This window comes from Coturnix japonica, chromosome 2 (assembly GCF_054131305.1).
Source record: "Coturnix japonica strain WE chromosome 2, WE-NBRP24, whole genome shotgun sequence".
Lineage (NCBI taxonomy): Eukaryota > Metazoa > Chordata > Aves > Galliformes > Phasianidae > Coturnix > Coturnix japonica.
Window position 1 is genome coordinate 8467255 of NC_140664.1, and position 20378 is coordinate 8487632.

The following is a 20378-nucleotide window of genomic DNA, read 5'->3' on the forward strand; positions in this document are numbered from 1 at the left end:
ACTCCAGAGCATGGATACAGGGCTTTAACAGGGCACGGTTTTGGTGATCTGAGTGTTTACTTGGTAAATTTCACTAAAAGAAGACAAAAGGAGAACAAGTATTTTCTTGCAGCAGTCACTCCTTGGTGATACAAATGTTTGGGTTTTTTTAATCATTTATTTAACAGCTTATTATTAGTTTGGAGCACGCTGTCCATCTAACAGAGAACAAAGCAAAATCCAAAATGTCACATGATCATCTTCCTAGTGTTTTACATCAAACAGTCAGTTTTCCATTTGTTCACCAGTTGCAAACAGGATCTTTGTTAATGTTCACTTTTTCTTTCAGGTGAGAGGGGGGGGAAATGTCTTTGGTGTTTGCCTGAATTAAGTTGCATAGTGGCTTTCTATTAAATTTCCCCTGGGCTTAGATTAGGGAAAAAAAAATATTGAAATGTGTCAGAGATGGTTTCAGCATGAAGGGCATGCGTGCAAGACTTGTTTTGAAAATATGCCTTTGCTTTCCGCTTGTCTGATCATGACACTACACTCAAAATCATACAACCCCACAAGGCTGTAATGGGCCAAATCACTGTAATCAAATGTGGCATTCCGTATGTCTTGCTCTGTGCAAGTAGGTCAAGTTTAACCCATGTTCTTGGCTGGCGTTCTGATTTCCCACAACCTGCTCCACGTGGTTCGTGCTGGCGTACACAGCGTGCCAGGAGGGTCCTGGGCAGCTTCACAGGGATGCTCAGCTTTTGGACCCGGAAAAGGAATATGGTTTTCTGCTACTTTGATTTTATGGTAATGGATTCATGTCAACAGGAAACTTCAATTGTCTGATCTACTGAATCTTACACTGCTGTTTTTCCTAATGAGTTAGAAAACATTTGACCAATGAGCTTCAAAAAGTCAATAAAGACCCCTGAGTGAGGGGTGGAAATTGCTGGTTTATAACCAGACTTTATTCTGAATGAGATTAACAAAACTTGACTCGGCTTGAAGGTCTGAAGCTCTGGAAGAACAAGTAGGTAGTGATGTAAGTTGTACCTAGCACTGGACTTGTTGATGTTAAGACTGCAATGAGTAAATTTCCTTCTTGATAATGAAATCATGGATTTTGTTCTAGTGGCACTGGGATGATTGTGAATCAGAAGGTGCTGACACCCACAAAAGTCACCTGCATTTTTAAGTCAGCTGTTTGGCATTGCAGAGAAGCCAAAGTGCAGTCAGTAGTAGTGCCTGCTATTGGCTTTCGCTTTTATATTGACTTAAGACTGCTTGAGTATGCGTAATGCACAAGAGAGCTCTGTTAAGAACTTCATTATGAAGACCTGTATGTACGGCTTTACATCCCTTTGTATTCTTCCAGCATGTTGTCTTGCTGCTGTCATAGTTTAATTTATTCTCATTTTAATTGCTCTCCTGTTCTGGAAGAGGTGGTTCACTGAACTGTTGCCATTAGGTAGATCACTTACATGTTTTGCTTCAATCTCTTTTACATCTGTTGTTTAACTTTATTCCTAGAAAAGAAATGATATCTTAACATAAGCAAACTTTTCTGGGAGGTGAAGGTCAGAATGGAAGTAAATGTATGGCAAAACTGAATCCCTGACCCCTTACCCCCATTTTAGGAGCTGGTAGAGATTCAGTTAAGTGGGATTTTCTGCAGTAGCTATATACTTTTCTATAACCTTACTAGCTTGCCCCGATCTGACATGCAGTATTTATACTATGTGCATGACCCTGTTAACTGTTGTGAGACATGTTAATATCAAAATACAAGCAGAACAACACAGAGGAGTTCATATGAGGTACTGAAAATATTTTTGTGAATGGGCAAATGTTGCAGCTGATAAACTGAAATGTGCCAATAATTTGTAATTTTAGGTGTAGCTTAAGTTCTCTGTAGGCTCTTAATACCCTTTACTTTTATTTGCTGCTTTTCTGTTAACACTGGAGTTGTGATGCTTAAGGTGCTGTTTGATGAGATTTAGCTCTTGAGTCTGAATCTACAGGCTCAGGTGGCATTAGGCAACTTTTGCTGCTGTAGTGGCCTTGTTGAAAGTGTTTAAGAGTGTCTTTATTTTGGCATTTTCTAGATTATGGATGTCCTTGTTGAGGTGTGAGCCAAGTGGCTTTTTTAGTCCTTTGTTTCAGAATATGCTTGTGATATACAAAAAAAGTGATTCTCTGCTTTTTGATGCTGCTTGTTTACGCACCGTTGGCACAGAGCTGCTTGGTGAGCTCTGGAATAGAAAGCTGTAGAAAAGCACTTGTTTCAAGTTTATTTTTAAGATGAGTCTTAACTGAACCTCCTAATCTGGAACTTCCTTAAACGAAAGCTGAGAGATCTGATCAGACTTCTGAATGAAATGAAATAATTTGGAAACAGGACTTGACTTTTCTGACGTTTCAAGGAAGAGGTTGAATGCACGATATGGAGCACATGCACTGATGATTTTTTTATAAGCAGAAACCACTGTAATCAAAGCTGCTTTTCTACAAATCCTCTTCTGCTCGGTCATTCTGCAGAAGCTGTTATACTAATGTTACTAATTCGGCCCTGAGTCATCTTCAAAAACCTTGGGTTAATTCACTGTTGATTCTGTAGCTTTTGGATCCTGAAAACTCAATCAATCACTCAATCAATCACTCAATCAATCAAGAAGGTTTTCCTTCTCCATCGGTTGTATTTTCTTAGGGAACTCAAGAAATCTTGCAGCACAAGTTGTGAAGCCTTGGTCTGCCAAGCATTTTGTTTAGGCATTGCAATGCTTTTTTTTTTAATTCCTTGTAAACTCCAAGTTGTCGCGTACTGCTCCCCTCCAAGTAACCCTCACTTTCAAAGCAGAAAACAAAGAGAAGACACTGATCGACTGAACATAATTAGACTAATTGGAAGCTTGACTTTTAGGTCTTATGATGGAGTCCGAATGTTTGACCAATGGCTTATTCTTAAAAGACTTTATTTTAAATCAGTAATACCTTGAGTCTGTCTTGCAGAACTGATAAACTCCTGATTTTTCAGGGTTCCAATTTTAAGCGTTTATAGCTTCTGAAAGGCACTTGGAGAGTCATTGAAAAGGCTGCCTCTTCATGAAGTGTTATTTTCATTGTTCTACTGAAGGTATTTATTCATTTTGGAAACCGACTCCTGTTTGAAAATGTCTTATGACTGAGATTAATCTAATGATTCTTTAATATTCCTTCCACTTTTCATTTCTTTTTAGCTACAGTGTGACAGCAACCATACCTAAAAACAACTGTTGCAACTGGATTCTCTCTTTTTCAAAGTGTTTAACTTACCTCATTTGATGGGATGATGGGTTCATCGTCCACAGATAACTACTACTGACAGTCTTCCTGAATTTTGTTTTGAATGAAGGGGCAGAGAGTCAAAATCAGACTTAAGACAGCAGTAGTCTTTTTGGAGGTCATTGTTTTCCTAAGTATCAATGGATTTATTAGCTGGAGGTTGCAGCAAATCATTTGGTCATCATAGTAGCATAATTCTTAATCTAAGAAGGAGATGGCAATTCACAACTTCATTTTTGTCAGAACTATTATTCTTCTTATTTTCAATAATCAATGAGAAGAAGAGAAGAAATGCACTGTTTAGTGCACATCTACTACTTCCCACCAGAAGGTGATGGATCTGCAATGTGCAAACCTGGATGGAAGTCCCGCTCCAGCTAACCCGGGCGTGTACTGAAAATAGGAAATGGTTATTGGAACTAAATTATTTTGCCATTTTTATTTTTAGGTTTGCTGGCATGGGTAATCTCATTAAGGTGCTAACCAGGGACATAGACCACAATGCAGCACATTTTTTCTTGGATTTTGAAAGTAAGTCTCTCAGCCCTTCACAGCTGGTGCATTTGAAATGGTATGAAGAGGGTTGCTTATACCTGCTGCAATGAAGGCTAGGGGACTCAGTTGCAAATCTGCAAATTGAAAAAGGGTTGCATGTGGTTTGTTGTTGGTTTTGTTTGTTTTTTTTTTTTTGCCTTTGTTTTTGTGTTTTTGTTGTATTTTATTTTCTTTTTCTCAGTAGGAGCCAAGCCACCATCATGCTACTGTGTAAATTTTCTTTTCTTGTGCTTAGTCATTTTGGGTCTTTGTGGTCAGTGATGTCCATCCATCTGCCTGCAAATCAAGTAATCATACAATGAAAAATTCTGTCAGTATGCCGTGGTAATCCGTACTGAGCAGTTGTTCTCTGTAATTCTGTCTTATATACCAGCAAGCACTAAATTATTCCCGAATCTGGTTTATTCATGGTGCAGTTAATGTGTATTTTTACATCTAAAAGTCCAACTTAGAATTGCCTGAACTTCTCACCTGTTCTGGCCACCGTGTGTAAGAGAACTGGGGATTACGTCTGTGTTGGCATTTTCTGCACAATGAAATGTTGCATCTTGATTCAGCTTTCTATAGTCATCTCTCAAAATTATGAGAGCTGACAAAATTAAAACTCTTTTCCTCTGTTGTCCCATCAGGTAAAATCCTGTAGTGTTACTACCATGTCAGTGCTGGCAAATATGGTATTAGACCTCAGTATGGTACTCCTGCTCAGGACACTGGTGCTAAGGTGTACCGGGACAGAATAATTAGTCACAAGATCTCCAATTGGAGTTGTGCCCCTTTCTCAAAGGGGAGGCTGTGAAGATGTTGATGTACGTCACTTCTGACAGGAAAGCTGCATTGCATCTCTGGGATCACCAGCTGGACGGCCCCGAGGTGGGCTCTCCTCCCCCTGGCAAAGAGGGAGCCTGAAGGACGGGTCCATGCCTGATGGAACTCCTTGGTCTTCTTCCCCACCACTTCAATCAACTATATTTGGGCTGTTCCTTCTTATAAAGGAAAATTTTCTTTTCTCTCATTCTTGTCTTGGCAGGTACCTTAACATGGGGAACCTTCTTAAAGTTTTGACATGCACAGACCTTGAGCAGGGGCCAAATTTTTTCCTTGATTTTGAAAGTGAGAAGATGATTTTATATATCTATTACTCTTTGCCTGCAGTAGACTGCATTTGTCATGTACTAAATGTATGTTTTCACTTTGCCATCTTTCTAACAGCTTTGCATGCCTGAGCTATGAAAAGTTCAGTGAACTTCTGACAAAAGTAATAATCTGCTTTAAAATAACCCAAGTTTCTAAAAAGTAAAATCTTTGTTTCCAGGAATACTTTCAAATTGCGATTTATGGCTGGAATCTGATATAGTTCCCATTTTAAAACCAAAATTCTGTTTGGTTTTTAACCAAAACTTGGAAAATAATTTTTAAAAGAACTTGAATTTTTTGAAGACACACTGAAATTACAAAGACTTAAGGACAAAATATGAAATCTGATTCTTTCTATGTGCACTTCCAGTGTGCCTGTAGATGCTGAATGCAGCATATACTGATTGACTCACGACAGCTCTTCATAGCTCTCCAACATTGCAGTGGCAGAGGTGTGTATGTGAACCTTACTTGATTTGGCATTGAAATATGACAGTAAACCTCATCCCTCCTCAAAAGGGGGCTCAGCAAGTGTTGTAGAGTTGAAATTGCTTTTGAAGATAAGAGAGGTATACCTTTAATCAGTGCCAAGTGTTATGGATGGTTCACATACTGTTGGTATTTCTGCTTTTAGTTTTTGTTGCATGATATAATGTAGCCTAAGAATGGCAGGTAAGTGGTGTTGGCTGCTGCTATGCATGTTTAATCACTTTATTTTGGGATGTGCTTTGCCCCAGCTGTGCACTAGCTAGCATAAAATAAGAAAAACTAATGTTCAAGTGCATTTTAACTTGCAATGAAATACACTGGAAAACTATAACAACAAAAAAAAAATAAAAAATCCCACAGCACAATATTACAATATGGGTAATACAAGATTCATTATCTTCTCTTTCCCCTATATTAATTTTCAGTTGTTTGGTGAAACACTGCCAATTGGTTTTATTATTTCTAACATAAGAGTGCTTGGAGAAATATGGTTATGCTTTAATATCATTTGAAGTTGGAATGTTTCTAAACCCTAATCCTGTAGTGTTGATTTCATCACCTTTCTTTTCATTTAGTTTACCGTTTGATAGTAGCCATACAGGTTAGCTGTAAAAGGAAGATAATTAAGAGCTGTGTAAAAGAACTGGAAAACAAAACTTGTTTAAGAATGTTTCAGGCTTCATATAATCTCCTAATAGATGTGACATAGTGAAGCAGGGAGAAATGGTGCAGGAGAATATTTGCAGCTTAGTCTGTAAATATGAACTATTTAGTAGGACTACCCATTAGTTCAAGGTACTTGAATACCAGAGGCATAATTCTAGAATCATTTGTGGTGATAATTGCTGCTAATTTTTTTAAAAAGTTTTTATCCATCACATATTTTAAGTGCATGTTTTGAGCATGAACATGATTTGGCATGAGAGTAAGCAGGTTGCTGACATGAAATGTTTACACGCGCAGTCAAATTAAGTGACTTCCACCATGGCTGAGTTGTGAGACTGTTCTTTACTCATTTAAAACTCTGTCCTATGTGTGTTTTTGCTGCTGTACTATGTGCCCATACTTCTTTCTACTCTGTTTCAGACAGCTTGCCTTGACAGAATCTTGACTTTGACACAGTCAAGATCTTTCTTCAAGACTTGGCACTTAATCTTGGGATACTTAAGATTATGTTTTTATGGGGAAGAGCAAGTAAGCTCTGTATTAAAAACAAATTTCCCAATGCTGTATTAGCTGCAGGCCTAGATCTTTTGTTTCTGAATCCAGGTATGTCCTTGGAATGAGCAGACCAGTTAAGTTAGCACAGTAACATAGTGGCATAATCTAATCTCTGAAAAGCTTTACAGCGATACTGGTGCTGAATGTAGAAAGGTTTTAAATTAGTTTTAAAGACTTCCAGATATTTAGCTTGGTGCATTTCAGCAACTGACTACCAGAAAACAGACCTAAAAGACCATGATGTAATGGGCTGTTGGCTTTTCCCTGCATTAATGCAGGTTAAGCTCCTGTTCTCGGTGGTTATTTAACTCAGTTGTTTGAAACAAATAATTATTTTAAATATTCTACTAAAATCTCTGCAGTGCCACTTTAGCAGCCAACATGGGGAGCTTATGTTGGTGTTACTGCTGTTACAATGCAGTTCTTTTCAAACTTCTTCCCTGTGTTCTTCCCTGAGAAAAATACCAGTTTTATACCACACAGCAAACACTGTTTAATTGTTAACCCTTTTTTTCTATCCCTACATTAGTCTGTAGGCCAACCAAGATGTTTTTAAATAGTCACAAAACGTGTGTTCCTAGCATGCAACACGTTGTCATACTCTATTCATAGTGTTTAGTTCACATGACAGCGTTTGTATGTTGCTTAAGTCCAGTCTCTTGTCTTCAACATGTTGATGTGTGAGCTTTCTGAACTCTAAGTGTATGTTGCATTTAGTGCAATAATGTTCTGATTAAATGTAAAATTTACTCTCATTTGCTCAAAGGACATCGGTCTGCACTTATTATTATATCAAAGATAGGAAAGCTTCCCTGAGTAACCAGGGGTTACCTCCCTTGCCAACGATATCAAACCTCTAAACTGCTCAGCAAACTGTGCAGTGCTTGCTCTATTTATTCTTGTAATGAGAGTTTTTTCCAGGTAAAAGTAAAGCATTGTCACGCAGTTGTGACATGAATTTACATTCTCTGTAAGAGGAAAGGGGGAACCCTTGAAGTTACCACCTGCATGTTGCTGTTCAGATGTCTGGCATTGCCAGCTGCTGGTTCTCAGTTATCAAGACAAATTCCAGAAGTATGTCTTTTGTTCCTGGTCCATGTCCTCCATAGTGAGGAAAACAAGTTTCATAGTTAGCGACTCAAAGGCCCCGCAGCTTGAGTCCTCAGGTACATACAAGTGTGTGCAGATGCTCCCTCCATCTATTGGAGCTTCCAGGGGTGCTGGAGAGAGGAGCCTCTCCCTTTTTGTCTTTGACTTTTCACAATACAGTGTCTTACAAAGTCAATAGGCCAAATGTTCTGAGCTGAAGCTCTCCCACACTGTGTTTTTTAAACCTATCTTATTCCATCCTGAATTATTTTACATTCACTTCACAGTCCTACAGGGTTTAATTTTTATATTTGCACTGTTCTCTAACTAAAAATGTAGCTCTTCATTGCGTGTCTTGGCAGTGAAGAATTACAGATGGGAGGGGAGCTTAGCTGGGACAAAACAACTTATAGTTTTGTCTGTTGAAAGTGTACGAAAATGAGATACATGCCAGAAGAAATAATCCAGTGCCTACTGCGTTTTAAAATGTATATTTAGAAGTTTGCTACTTGTAAACAATAAAAGGAGCACCCTCAACAAATTAAGTGATTGTTTTAGGTTTCCTGAAACATTCTAGGGTGATGGAGTACAGTAATTGCCTTACATCCAAAGTGAAGCAGAGTTATGGAGATAAAGGGGTTGCCATGCACAGCCAGCCACTCAGCAAAGACTTCATAATTTGTATTCTGAGGGTGATTGTCATTTATAAACTTGGAAGGTCACAGTATCACATCTGTTCTGCTTGTCTGCTGGTTTCAAAGAAAGGAGGGGTTCTTGTGAGCCCTTCTGCTGTGCAGCCCCTCACCCCCCAGTGCTGAAAAATGACTGTCCTTAGTAGAGAGAGTGAAAAAGAAATATCATGAAAAATTAAATAGGCAAGAGGGGTTCTCAGCGTGAGACAATCCAAGTGGCAAGTCTTGATTGCATTATTTAACAATACAATCTGGAATGCTACAGAGCTTCACGTTTTAGTCTGTATTTCACTATAGCATTTCATGTTTGTGCATGAACTGCTGCCAGTCAACTTGTGCTTACCTGTCTGCTATATCCCTTCATTTTTTTTGTCTTCATTTCTTACAGCAGTCTTCAGCAGCTTTCAAAATTACAAATGTGACCTTTGTGATGATCCGCAAAGCACTGGCCACTTTTACTCGATGCCTAATCAATGTGGTGCTCTTGTACATACGTTTTTAGATCTTTTAAAGAAGTGACCTGCTTAATTTTACCCATGATAACTGTTGGTGGTTCTCAAAATAGCACAGTCAAACTGTTGCAAAATCCGTATAGGCATGTTTGCTAATAATGCCTATTCTCTCTATCTGATGAACCTTAAAATAATGAAATATTATGCAAAAATTAAAACAAAATCCAGACAGGCAATGCATGTGAATCTTAATTTCTTCTAATGCAAACTCTACTTTCTAATGATTTTCTATTGTGTAACATTGATATTGGGATTTTTTATTTTTTTTTTTTTAACTTAAATGTCTTTGACTTCCATCACCATTAGTGAGTGTTGTATATATAAATCATAGAAAAATCACTGTCATTAAAGATTTTTTTTTCTGGGCTTTTTATACTACACATAATTATGAGGCTGTATTGCCCATAAGTTGTTGTTTGACCCTGTAGAAGGGTAGTAACAATAAATCCCTTGATTTGTTATTGGAAACCCTTGAATGACAATATCCTGATGTTTATTTAATATCATATTTTGACCACATAAATGGATGAATGGTTTTTTTTTTGTTTTTTTGTTTGTTTTTTTTTTGTTTTTTTTTTTTTTTTTTGTAAATAGCTGCTCTAACAGCTTTGATAAATAACCTTCTTATATCAGTCTTAAGAGGACCTGACTTTAGTGTTTTTATCAGAATTTTAAAAGAAAAAATTTTTTTCAAGTAAAACAAGTTTGAGATATTTACACTTAAATGGTCATGTTTAGATGTTAAAGCCTCTTGGTTTTCTCAAAATATGCTTCCTATTGAATGACATTTCTTTAAACACCTGCATAGAGTGTTCTGAAATGATAATCAAATATACTGCTGGGAAGACAATGTATATCCTTAAATGGAAAAATGAAAAAAAATAGGAAGAGAACAAGTTTACACTAGATCTTCTCAACTATGGCTTTACAATTAGTACAATAAAGAATGTGTTGTGACTTAATTATATTTAGAAGTGAAAGATGCAGCAGCTCTTTTCCCTACCAATAACTAACAGGGAAGGCAGAGCAGAAGACAAAAAAGCGTATGCAGTAATCCTAGATAACCTTCAGGAGTTCATTTCCATTGTTAGTATATGTGCAGTGAGTGTGCTGAGTCTCCTACTGTACACTGAGCTTGCACTGCACCCTGTGGTGAGGGTCGGTTATCATTACACAATACTCATAAATGCATCCTGCCAGGATTTCTTTACTGAATCTAATAGCAAATAAGTCAGAGTAGACTCCAGGGGGATTTTTTGGGGCACTAAATGAAGATGAAATATTATTAAAACAGATGCAATTTACTCTCTTTTGGAATTCTTAATACATAATAGTAGTTCAAAGAACCATGAATTGTTAGTGAGTTGTATGAAGAACATGTCCCCTAGGTGATGGTGTGCCTTTTGAATTCCATAATGTTGTTAAAAATATGTATATAATATGTTCTACTGTTTAGATGCCCAACCTACAGAATCTGAAAAGGAAATTTATAATCAGGTGAATGTAGTATTAAAGGATGCAGAAGGAATACTGGAAGACTTGCAGTCATATAGAGGAGCTGGCCATGAAATACGAGAGGTGAGACAGAGCATTATGATTGTGCACAGCCTGTGATTGTTCACTGATCCTAACAGTACCACTGGAATTTAACTTTGCTTGCAGGAGCTGTCTTGGCAGAGCATGTTGTCTATTAAAATTGCTGTCTTAAAATTCTCCTTTGGAATGTTCCTTTTAACAGCAAAGTAGATGTCACTTATTTTGGTAATATTAACACACGTGTAATAGCATACTTCTCAGAGGTTATATGGTTTTATTCCAATTGGTTTCCTTTGTATTTCCACATTAGATCTTCTCAAGTTAGGGGTCATTTGATAAGCTCATAGCAAGACTGCAATACAATGTTAAATAATGTCAACATCTTTTTGAGTGCTGATTGGAGAAGTCTGATGTGTGAGAATCCTCATGTGAAAGGCTTCTCAGTGTCTTCAAAGTGGCTTTTGTTTACTAAAATAGGTGTTTGGAGTGGAAACAGGGTTTCTGTACAGCATGTCACTCCATTTTTCTTTTACTTTCAGGAAAAAGTAGAATAAATGCTCTTTCTCTTCCCTCTTCCTCTGGTTCAGATGCAAGAGTGAGGGTTGCTTTGCTTCTAAAGAATTCTCACTGTAACATGCTGTGAGAAACCCTACTAGACACAAAGTCTCTACTCACTCCATATAAATTGAAGAAATTTGTAGCTATTCTGCTTTCATAAGGACCACATGTTTTTATTCAGTCTCCCTGAAGTGGTAAGTTAGGTTTAAGAATCATAATTGTCACACGTAGCCCTGGGGAGGAGAGATTGCTTATTCCTTTCTTTAAGGAAGGAGCACATTCAAGGAGAAGCTCTAGGATTTAGCAGTTGTGTGTCACAGCACCAAGGCCTGGAGCTGCTGTGGAGAAAGGCACATACAGCTGAGAGGAGGTAGGCAGGGCTGAAGGAAATTTTCTGGGGACCAGACAGAAGTGTGCTGAAACTTGCAGCCCAGAGTTGACTGAAACAGATTTTGGAGTCAAGGACTTCACTGAAGAAGGGTGCAAAGGAGTTACAAGATATTTTTATTTCTATCTTCTTGATAGATTTCAGTTGCAGAAAAGTCCCGTTTCTGTCTTAAAAAAACCCAAACAAATAAACAAAAAAACCAAAAAACTTGAAGATATCTGTCTTGAAAACTTAAAGTAAAGACAAGGTCTGCACATATATTCCTTAAAGTTCCGGCAGTTACCATATTGCCATACCTTTATGTTGCTGATTGTATCACAATGTCCCTACTGTAATATTTAGCCTGAATTTCTTAGCTAATATTAGTTAGATGATATTAGATAGTTAAATAATATTAGATAATTTGATCACTGAACTTCTTTGCTTACAAGTGAAGTTCTTGATTTCAATTAACTACATCTGGTTATATAAATTTTCATAGTCTGAATAACTTTAACAATTTATTTATACTTTCTCAAGATGTTTTCTGTTTTGCTTTTCTCTTCTATGTTTGATACTTATTTTCAACACAAATGTTTAGTGCTTTTTTGAAAGTCTTTGGTTAGTGCATGCTTATCTCTTTACTAGAAGTGCTCAGTGTATAGAAAGTTAGATTACTTTTAACAATCACCCTGCATAGATTATTTTTTTTTTCAACGAAGTCTCAGATATTCTTAAGCTAAGCATACTCTTTTCCTCTTTTATTTCCTAATATAAGGCAATACAGCATCCCAATGATGAGAAACTGCAAGAGAAGGCATGGGGCGCAGTTGTTCCACTAGTAGGCAAACTAAAGAAATTCTATGAATTTTCTCAAAGACTAGGTAAGTTGAATGGTATGAGCTTACTTTTTGTCTTCATTAGTTTTGAACACTTGAAATAGAGGCATAGATCACATCTAGGTCAACCATTTGTTACAAGAGAAAAGCTCTTATTGCAAGATTCCTTCCATGTGCTTTTTTTATATACCAACTTTTTTTTGTGAAAGTAAACTGCAGTGGTTACCTGAGAGAAGAGAGGATAGGAGTATACCTGACATCTGTCCCTGTAGTAACTTGGGAGGCCACTAAGATCTTGAGCGTGAGTTTATCTGATGAATTAAACATGGCTTCTGATGATAGGTGTCTATCTTGAATTTTGTTTTATCTTCTTGAAGATAACTTTCACGTGTTACTGACAGAGCTGGAATAAAGCTTTTTGAAAAACATTTCATTACTGTCATTAGTGCTGATTAGATGTAGTTTCCATAGCACTTTGTAAGTAAATATGATAAAATTGACACAGAAACCATTTGTAAAGTCCATTAATTGCCATGTGTTTTGGCAGATTGATATTTTAAGTCTAGCATGTAGAGTGTCGGATACAAGAAGCTGGCACAGTTGTGTATTGTGAAACATTCTCTCTTGTCTTTTAAGAGGCAGGATTGAGAGGTCTGTTGGGAGCCTTGACAAGCACTCCGTATTCACCAACACAACACCTGGAGCGAGAGCAGGCTCTTGCTAAGCAGTTTGCAGAAATTCTTCACTTTACCCTGCGGTTTGATGAGCTCAAGGTAAGAACATGGTGTAATTTTATAAGTAGGTTAGAAAAAGAGAGGAACTCTATTTTTGCTGTTTGGGTTGTGTTCTGTTCTGGAGTAGGGCATTTAGGAAATATTCACATGCCTAATATGTATGGCTTGTTCACATTACCTGCAGTTAAGTTAAACTGTAACATGGAAGAAATATCATAGTAGCTTTGGACACTTGTTACATTTTAGTTTATTTTAATCATGTTTCTTCAGCTGAATTTGACACATCGGTTGGGATAATGCTAGTGTTACTGTTACTGGTTGGGCGCTTACTTTCTTGCTGATGTGAAAAGGACTTAACTGGCATGATACCAATTTATTCATCTGATCTTTGGAATCAAACATACAAAAATGTTTTGTTTTTCAACCTATTAATTTCAAATTCCTATCAGAAAATCTCCTCCTTCTCTTGTTAGATCTTGTTCTGAAAGATTGGAGTATTTAATAAGGCTGATTTGTTCTATGTATCTCAGTGTCACAGGTCATTTATTTCAGGAACTTAAATATTTTTCATGGTGCTAAATTTCACAAAATCTGATCTTTATATTTTTCCTGATAAGTTTGTCTTAACTCTTTGGCTTCCATATCTGTGTAGATGACAAATCCTGCTATACAGAATGACTTCAGCTACTACAGAAGAACTCTGAGCCGTATGAGGATTAATAATGTCCCAGTAGGTAACCTTTAGATGATATGAAATGTAACCTTATGCTACTATCTAGTTTTTCATAGAAAGAACAACCAAATTCTTCTTTCCTTTTGCTTTAAAGGCAGAAGGAGAAAATGAAGTAAATAACGAGCTGGCAAACAGAATGTCGTTATTTTATGCTGAAGCAACGCCAATGTTGAAAACCTTAAGTGATGCTACAACAAAATTTGTGTCAGAGGTAAGAATTTACATTTATGGGTTGGATAAGGGTGCTTTAGAACACTGATAGTGAAAGATTTCCTCTATTAGTACCTAGAGGGTAGGCATTTTTTATTTTATTTTTTGGTACTTGAATCAGAAACTTCAAAAATTTTCATAAAAACAGGTATGGTAGGCTTCAGTTCTGTAGATATTACTTTATAGGTTACCAGCTTTTAATGTAATGCTTAAAACCCAGAACAGCAAAAGCAAAAATACAAAACACAACTGTGCAAAAGAATCTGACTTTTCCTTAGCTGTACTGAAGTATTTAATTCCTCCGTATTGCTGTGCCAAAAGATCGCTGACTTGATTTTTGTTTTGAATTCTTCACAGTGATTGAGTTGAAAACTGTTTATCTTCTTTTGCAGAATAAAAATTTACCAATAGAGAATACTACAGATTGTTTAAGCACCATGGCTAGTGTGTGTAGGGTCATGCTGGAAACTCCGTGAGTATTAAATAGTACTAATATTGTCTATTAATCATGTCTTTAGATGTGATTTGTGATTCATGAAGAGGAAAACTATTTGGGCAACTAGGAATTCTGATGTATTCTTTCTGCCAACTTAGTTTCATGTCGAGATTAACACCTAACTTGTTTTATTTTGCTAGCCATGCAAATCATGTGGTCTACTTTTCTGAACATATTAATATTTTAAAATAGAACAGCTATGAAAGCTAGACAACCTCTTGGTGGTACTTATAAATGGTTTTCTCATATATAATTCAGGAAAATATACCATTTGAGCATGATTGCCTAAGGCCTCCTAGAAGAGAAGTTACAGCAACTGTCCTTAATGGTGTCTCCTTGTAAGTTGGCTTGGCTGAAGGCTGTAACAAAGTTACAATGCCCTTGCCTGGGGAATTTGAGGTGAATTTAAGCATAAGGACAGTCTATAGTCTAAATTTCAGAGGCTCTGGGTATACTAAGAAAGTCAAAGTCAGCTTTGTATTTCTTCTGTGATGGAAATCATTTCCTGGTAGTAAAACTCAAACAAGAGGCATGATGTCAAATTAAAAGAAGTTTAGATCAAATACCTCAGTACATATGTTTTAAAATACATTAATATCTCCCAATGTTCAACCATTACTCTGTTTCGGAATGATCATCTGAATCAAGAAAGTAGTTTACCTTATGGCTAAGAGTGTTGTCCAAACTCTTCTTCAATTCTGGAAGCTTGGGGGTGAGACCACTGCCCTGGGCAGCCTCTTACATTCCTGACCACCCTCTGGTGAAGAACCTGTTCCTGGCACCAACCCTGGTGCAGTTCCAAGCCTTTTCTTCAGGTCCTGTTGCTCGTGCGAAAGCTGTAGGGCACCAGAGCCTCTCATCACTCTCCTCTGGGCTGAGTAAACAATAAGACTTCAGCCACTCCTCATGTGTTTTGTCCTGTAAACCATTCCCCATCTTTGCAGCCTTCTTTCAGACTCTCATAGTTTTAGTCCTTCTTATATTGTTGTACTCTAAATTGCACTGAGTACCTAAGATGTGGATGCACCAGAGCAAAGCAGAGTGCAGAGTTTTTCTCATTAAGCTTACCTTGGGTATCATTAGGGATTACCTTTATCTTGTTTGATGAATAATTTTCCGTGTTTTTCAATTGCAGTGAATATAGAAGCAGGTTTACAAATGAGGAAACAGTATCATTCTGTCTGAGGGTAATGGTGGGTGTCATCATACTCTATGACCACGTGCATCCGGTGGGCGCTTTTGCCAAAACTTCTAAAATTGATGTAAGTTTTGTTGTTACTGAGTGATCTACTGAGCATTTAAGCTGTTTTGTAGGTTGTTTTTCTTCTGTGTAGATTTTATTAGTGCAGGTTTTAGTGGCAGATATGCCCTTTGGTTTGATAGTGAAAGAATAGTGGCAACAAAACGTGCATAAGCAGGGAGAAATATAAAACGGGCCGGTGGTTATTGTCAGGCCATTAAAAATGTGATGGAGTTCATGTGGTGACTTGAAATATTCGTGAACAGTCATTTGTGTTGAAAGGTACAGGTCAAAACTACTGAAAATAACAGTGGCATCTGGCTTGTTCTTTACTCCTTTAAAGCACACCATTCTTTGCTAGTCTTCAGGTCTAACTTGGTTTGTTTGGTAGCGGTCTGTGAAATGCATGCTATTATCATATGTTGTATAATGTCTATTTGACTGACATGGAGTGTTATCCAATTGTCATTTTGTCATTATTTCAGTAGCCAAATTGAATTGTTCTCCATAAATCTATTGTAGGCAAAGATTTTGCATACAGTTACTTAGTCTTAATATTGATACATCAGAGTTTCACATCAATGCTGTGTTGTGAAAAGATAAGCAGATTTTGAATGATCTGAGTTATTGTAAGAAAACATAATTCTGAAAGCTTAATTTCTTTCCAATATCAAGAAAGTACGCTCCTGCAATTTTAAAGTAATTTCTTCACACAGGCAAATAATATATGACTCTTCCATAAGTTTGCAAGGTATTTGTGTGGAAAAATCATCTTTTTCTTTTTTGACTCCTAGATGAAAGGATGCATCAAAGTTCTTAAAGACCAGCCTCCTAACAGTGTAGAAGGCCTTCTAAATGCTCTCAGGTAATGTTTGGGTTTTTTTTCTTTTATTTGAAATCTTTGTAAATTTTCAGAAGTTGGCCAGGATCTTCCTTTCAGCAGCGGAGCGTTTAGTTCTGGATGTAACAGGTGAATATGGTTATTGTGGGCTTCTTTCCCCTTGTTTTTGGAGGCATGGACATGTGAAGAAGCTATTGTTGTATAGGTTAGGTTGTAAACTTGTTCTAAGGTAGCTTTTTACATGCATCAGCTGCATGCAGGGTGAGGGCGGGTGTAAAGCTGTATGTGGCAGCGTAGCAATTGTGCCTGAAGGCAAAATTTTTGACTAATTAGTTCGTGTTGGCCAAATCCTTAGCTGTGTGGTTTGGTAATGATTTTATGTATTAGTAGCAGAGTCTGAGAGTAATTTAACACAATTTTCATGTTTCTCAGATAGCTTCAGACATAAGGTAGATAGAGAAACAGTTTCTACTTAAATACCAAAAGGTGTTGCAAAGTATTTATAAAGAGGTACTTGAAGTGCGAGTATCAGGGCATTTGCTGTAGAATATACAAGAGAAGTAGTTAATAGATAAATTAGAGAGATGCAAAAGAGCAGGTAACTCAGTAGAGAAGCCGAAAAACTTCTAATTGCATCGTACACTTATATCTCTACGTGTTCTTCATGCTGGTATCAAGCATCAGAGGATTTGCAAGAAATAATGAAACATAATAGATAGGTGAAGGCCTCTCTTTTGTGCTAACTTGAAAAAGTACCATATTCATTAGTATAATTTAACTATAATTAGGTTTGACTGTTTGTGCATTTGAAATGTGGAAGCTTTGGCTGATGTTGCTCATTTGGCCTTTTTCTTATTAGTAGTGAAACTGCTTTAATTTTCTTTTTCTTTGTGTCCAGCTGTAGTAAATGAAATAATGTAGTATTATAGGTAGTTTAATTGGGCAAATCGTTCTCAGATTATTAGTTAAAGATTAATTTTAATAAAACTATTATTTCTTGGAATAAAGTTTTGAGCGTTTGTGTACCTGCATGGTTACTCATTTCTGAGCCTCTTGTGATAGTAATTAGTCTTCAAGTTTCTAGAGAGAAAACACTGTTAATATTTCTGCCCAGCAAAGTACACAAAATGTTGTTCAGGTCCTCACTCCATTGTGTTTAATTCTATGAACTTGAGCTGTGCTATCATGCTGATGCTTTGACACACTAACATATTTCATACATAAATAGATATTTTAACAGTCCAGGTTTTTCATATATGTGACAGTTCATTAAAGAAATATTGATATTTCTTTAAATCACACTTGGAACTGTTGGGAAGCAATGCTGAGCTGCTGTGTGCCTGCATGGTGGAATGGGGTTCAAGGTGACGTCTTGAGAAATAAAGTCAATCTGAGTCTTTGATTTTGGAGGATTTTGGTTGGAAGTTTTCTAAGAAAGAAATCACGTGTCTAAAAAGCAAGTGGAATATGGTATGGATTTTGGAAAGATCTCAACTGTTTGGAATTAAATTCTAAGTATTTAAATTGTTCGTCTTTATCATGTGGGCAGAATACCAAGTGCAGAAACTTCTCTAGATTTTAGAAAAGCTTAACGCTCTTGTGGAAATTCTATATTTCCAAAATGACTTGAAATCTATTCTAATAATGATTTTCAAAACCAAGCTGTCATGTATTCTGCTGGTGAATGTGTAAAATATCAGTGCAGTTATGGATCACAGAGTGCTAATTTTAACCCATTGTGTATTTGAATTACAGAATAAGATTTTAGAATACGATCAGGGAAAGGAACTGTGCACAGATTGCTACACGGAGTGTACATAGTACTTTAAAATAAGATCTGACACAAAGGTTTTTTGTGGCTATTAAATGTATATACATATATATGCCCTGGAGAATGTTGAGGGAAATGAAAGGGAAAAACACTTGTATATACACCTTTTAAAGATGGAATTAGCGTGGCTAATTAAATAAACAGGGAATTAAGCCATTGCCTTTAAGGGATCTTTAAGTGTTTTAGTTATTGGAAGTTTGGAAGAAAGATTTCTGGAGCAATGTTTTGGTTGAAGATGTTGCCCATGAACTGAGTCAGTCTCAGTGTTCACAAATGGCTCTCACCAAAGCATGTGACCTTACTGTAAAGTGACATATGAGAATGAACCAGCATCCACCTGAAGCTTTATTATTTCCTCTTGGTGCAAATGCTGCTGGGGTCTAGATCTGATAATAATAGCACTTCCAGAACAGAAAATCTAATTTGTGTTCTTGGTAACAGGAAGGGGTGTTGGTCAGTTGGCTGTAGGGTTTTCTGTAGCATAAACTCAGTTTGTTCAATAATGCCTCAACCTGTCTGCACCAAAACAAAATAGTTTGTGCCTTTCTAAACTTGATTTTTGTTTCTGTGCTTAGGTACACAACAAAGCATTTGAATGATGAGACTACCTCCAAGCAAATTAAATCCATGTTGCAATAACAATTACCTGGAACTCGCACCTGCTGTAGACAGACAGTATTCTGCAATGACTGAGATGCACAGATTTTTTTTTCTAGTGATTGCAACTACTATCTCATTCATTCTTGCTTTGTATTTTTTTTTTCCTCTCTTCCTGTTTACCTTTTTTTTTAATCACTTTCTTGTTCTTAAGTAAGCTCAGACTTCTTTTCTGTGCCAAATCAAAAATTACAATTCTGGAACGTTTCTACATTTCAGAATAGCCATCCTAAGTGGCAGCTAATTATGCGTTGTATTTGGATTTCTCTGTACTGGGGAAAGATTTGTGACTTGAACTAAATATTTTTAAACTTGTGGTTTTTTTCTTTTTTTTTTTTTTTTTTTTTTGGAAAAACTAATATTTAATATTGCTTCTTCTGCATGGCGAGACTGCCTACTTCTGCTATTTAAAAATCCCTCGATGACTTCATTTTCTATTGCAGCTTATTTTCATGTGCAACCATGAGGAAACTAAAAGCAGATTTGTTTAAATTAACTGTGTTTGTACAAAATGGTACCCAACACAAAGGTTTTTTTAAATGAGTAAAAACTGTTTTGTTTAAAAGTTACGTTTGCATTTTGACTCATTTTTGTAAGGATGTATGTTGTATGTTTAACCTTTAATAACTAACGTTAAACTGTGGTGTGTGCGTAGCAAAATTACGTATGCATGTTCATGTCAAATGATTGGCTGTGGATAAGATAATAAAATCAGCTTTCATTTTTCTAAGTGTGGTTTGATTTACCAGTATTTTGAGTGAGATGTCTTCGTGCTCTTTGGATTTTTACAGAAAATAAATTTATAAATTTTATATAGTGAAAACTCTGCTGTTTCATTACCAGTAACCACTAGTCTGGTGCACTGACCTTAAACCTAGCACGTCTCAGGGCTCTTACTTTCTTTTCTGTTGATCCCTTGTCACCAGGGTTTGAGAGGGGAAAAATACTTTCCAATCTATGTAGGTCCTGGTGCTCGTTGCTGAAGAAACTGCATTTTGACTACCCATGTTGGCATGTATAGCCATCAGAATGACATTCCAGGTCAGGCTACCAGTCTGGCTCGTTCCATACCTGTCGTGGGGAGATTAGTTTCTCTCTTGATGTATACTGGGGTGAACTTCTACAGAGGTCTGTAGATATTTGAACAGTGTGTAAAATCTGAGTCATCTTAACATGCTAAATAATGTTGTTGTGCTAATCTAGTGTTTTTCCAGAGTAGTAAACATTGAGCCTGGGTGAAGAAAGTCAAGTTGGAGTGGGAAAACGAGAAATGGAAACTGCTGGAGAGAATATGTCTGGAAGATGGCATGTTTTTGCATCAGTGGGCAAAAAATAATACACCTT

At 36.8% G+C, this 20378-nt stretch overlaps 1 protein-coding gene across 32 annotated transcripts in view; it reads left to right on the plus strand.

Moving 5' to 3' along the window:
• CYRIB (CYFIP related Rac1 interactor B) overlaps window positions 1-19764 on the plus strand; it is an 85300-nt gene extending 65536 nt beyond the window's left edge. For 20 of the 32 annotated variants that reach the window (XM_085536998.1, XM_085536993.1, XM_085536994.1 and 17 more), the window contains 10 exons: window positions 4883-4965; window positions 10449-10570; window positions 12232-12337; window positions 12929-13065; window positions 13679-13756; window positions 13854-13970; window positions 14362-14441; window positions 15601-15727; window positions 16500-16570; window positions 18953-19764. In XM_085536998.1, coding sequence (XP_085393124.1) covers window positions 4893-4965; window positions 10449-10570; window positions 12232-12337; window positions 12929-13065; window positions 13679-13756; window positions 13854-13970; window positions 14362-14441; window positions 15601-15727; window positions 16500-16570; window positions 18953-19016 — 975 coding nt within the window. In that variant the 5' untranslated portion in view covers window positions 4883-4892 and the 3' untranslated portion in view covers window positions 19017-19764. Of the gene's footprint in view, window positions 1-3748; window positions 3832-4684; window positions 4726-4882; window positions 4966-10448; window positions 10571-12231; window positions 12338-12928; window positions 13066-13678; window positions 13757-13853; window positions 13971-14361; window positions 14442-15600; window positions 15728-16499; window positions 16571-18952 lie in introns of those variants that run through there. The other 12 variants (XM_085537000.1, XM_015856331.2, XM_085536999.1 and 9 more) reach the window with 5 other exon arrangements.
• The last annotated feature ends 614 nt before the right edge of the window (window positions 19765-20378 follow it).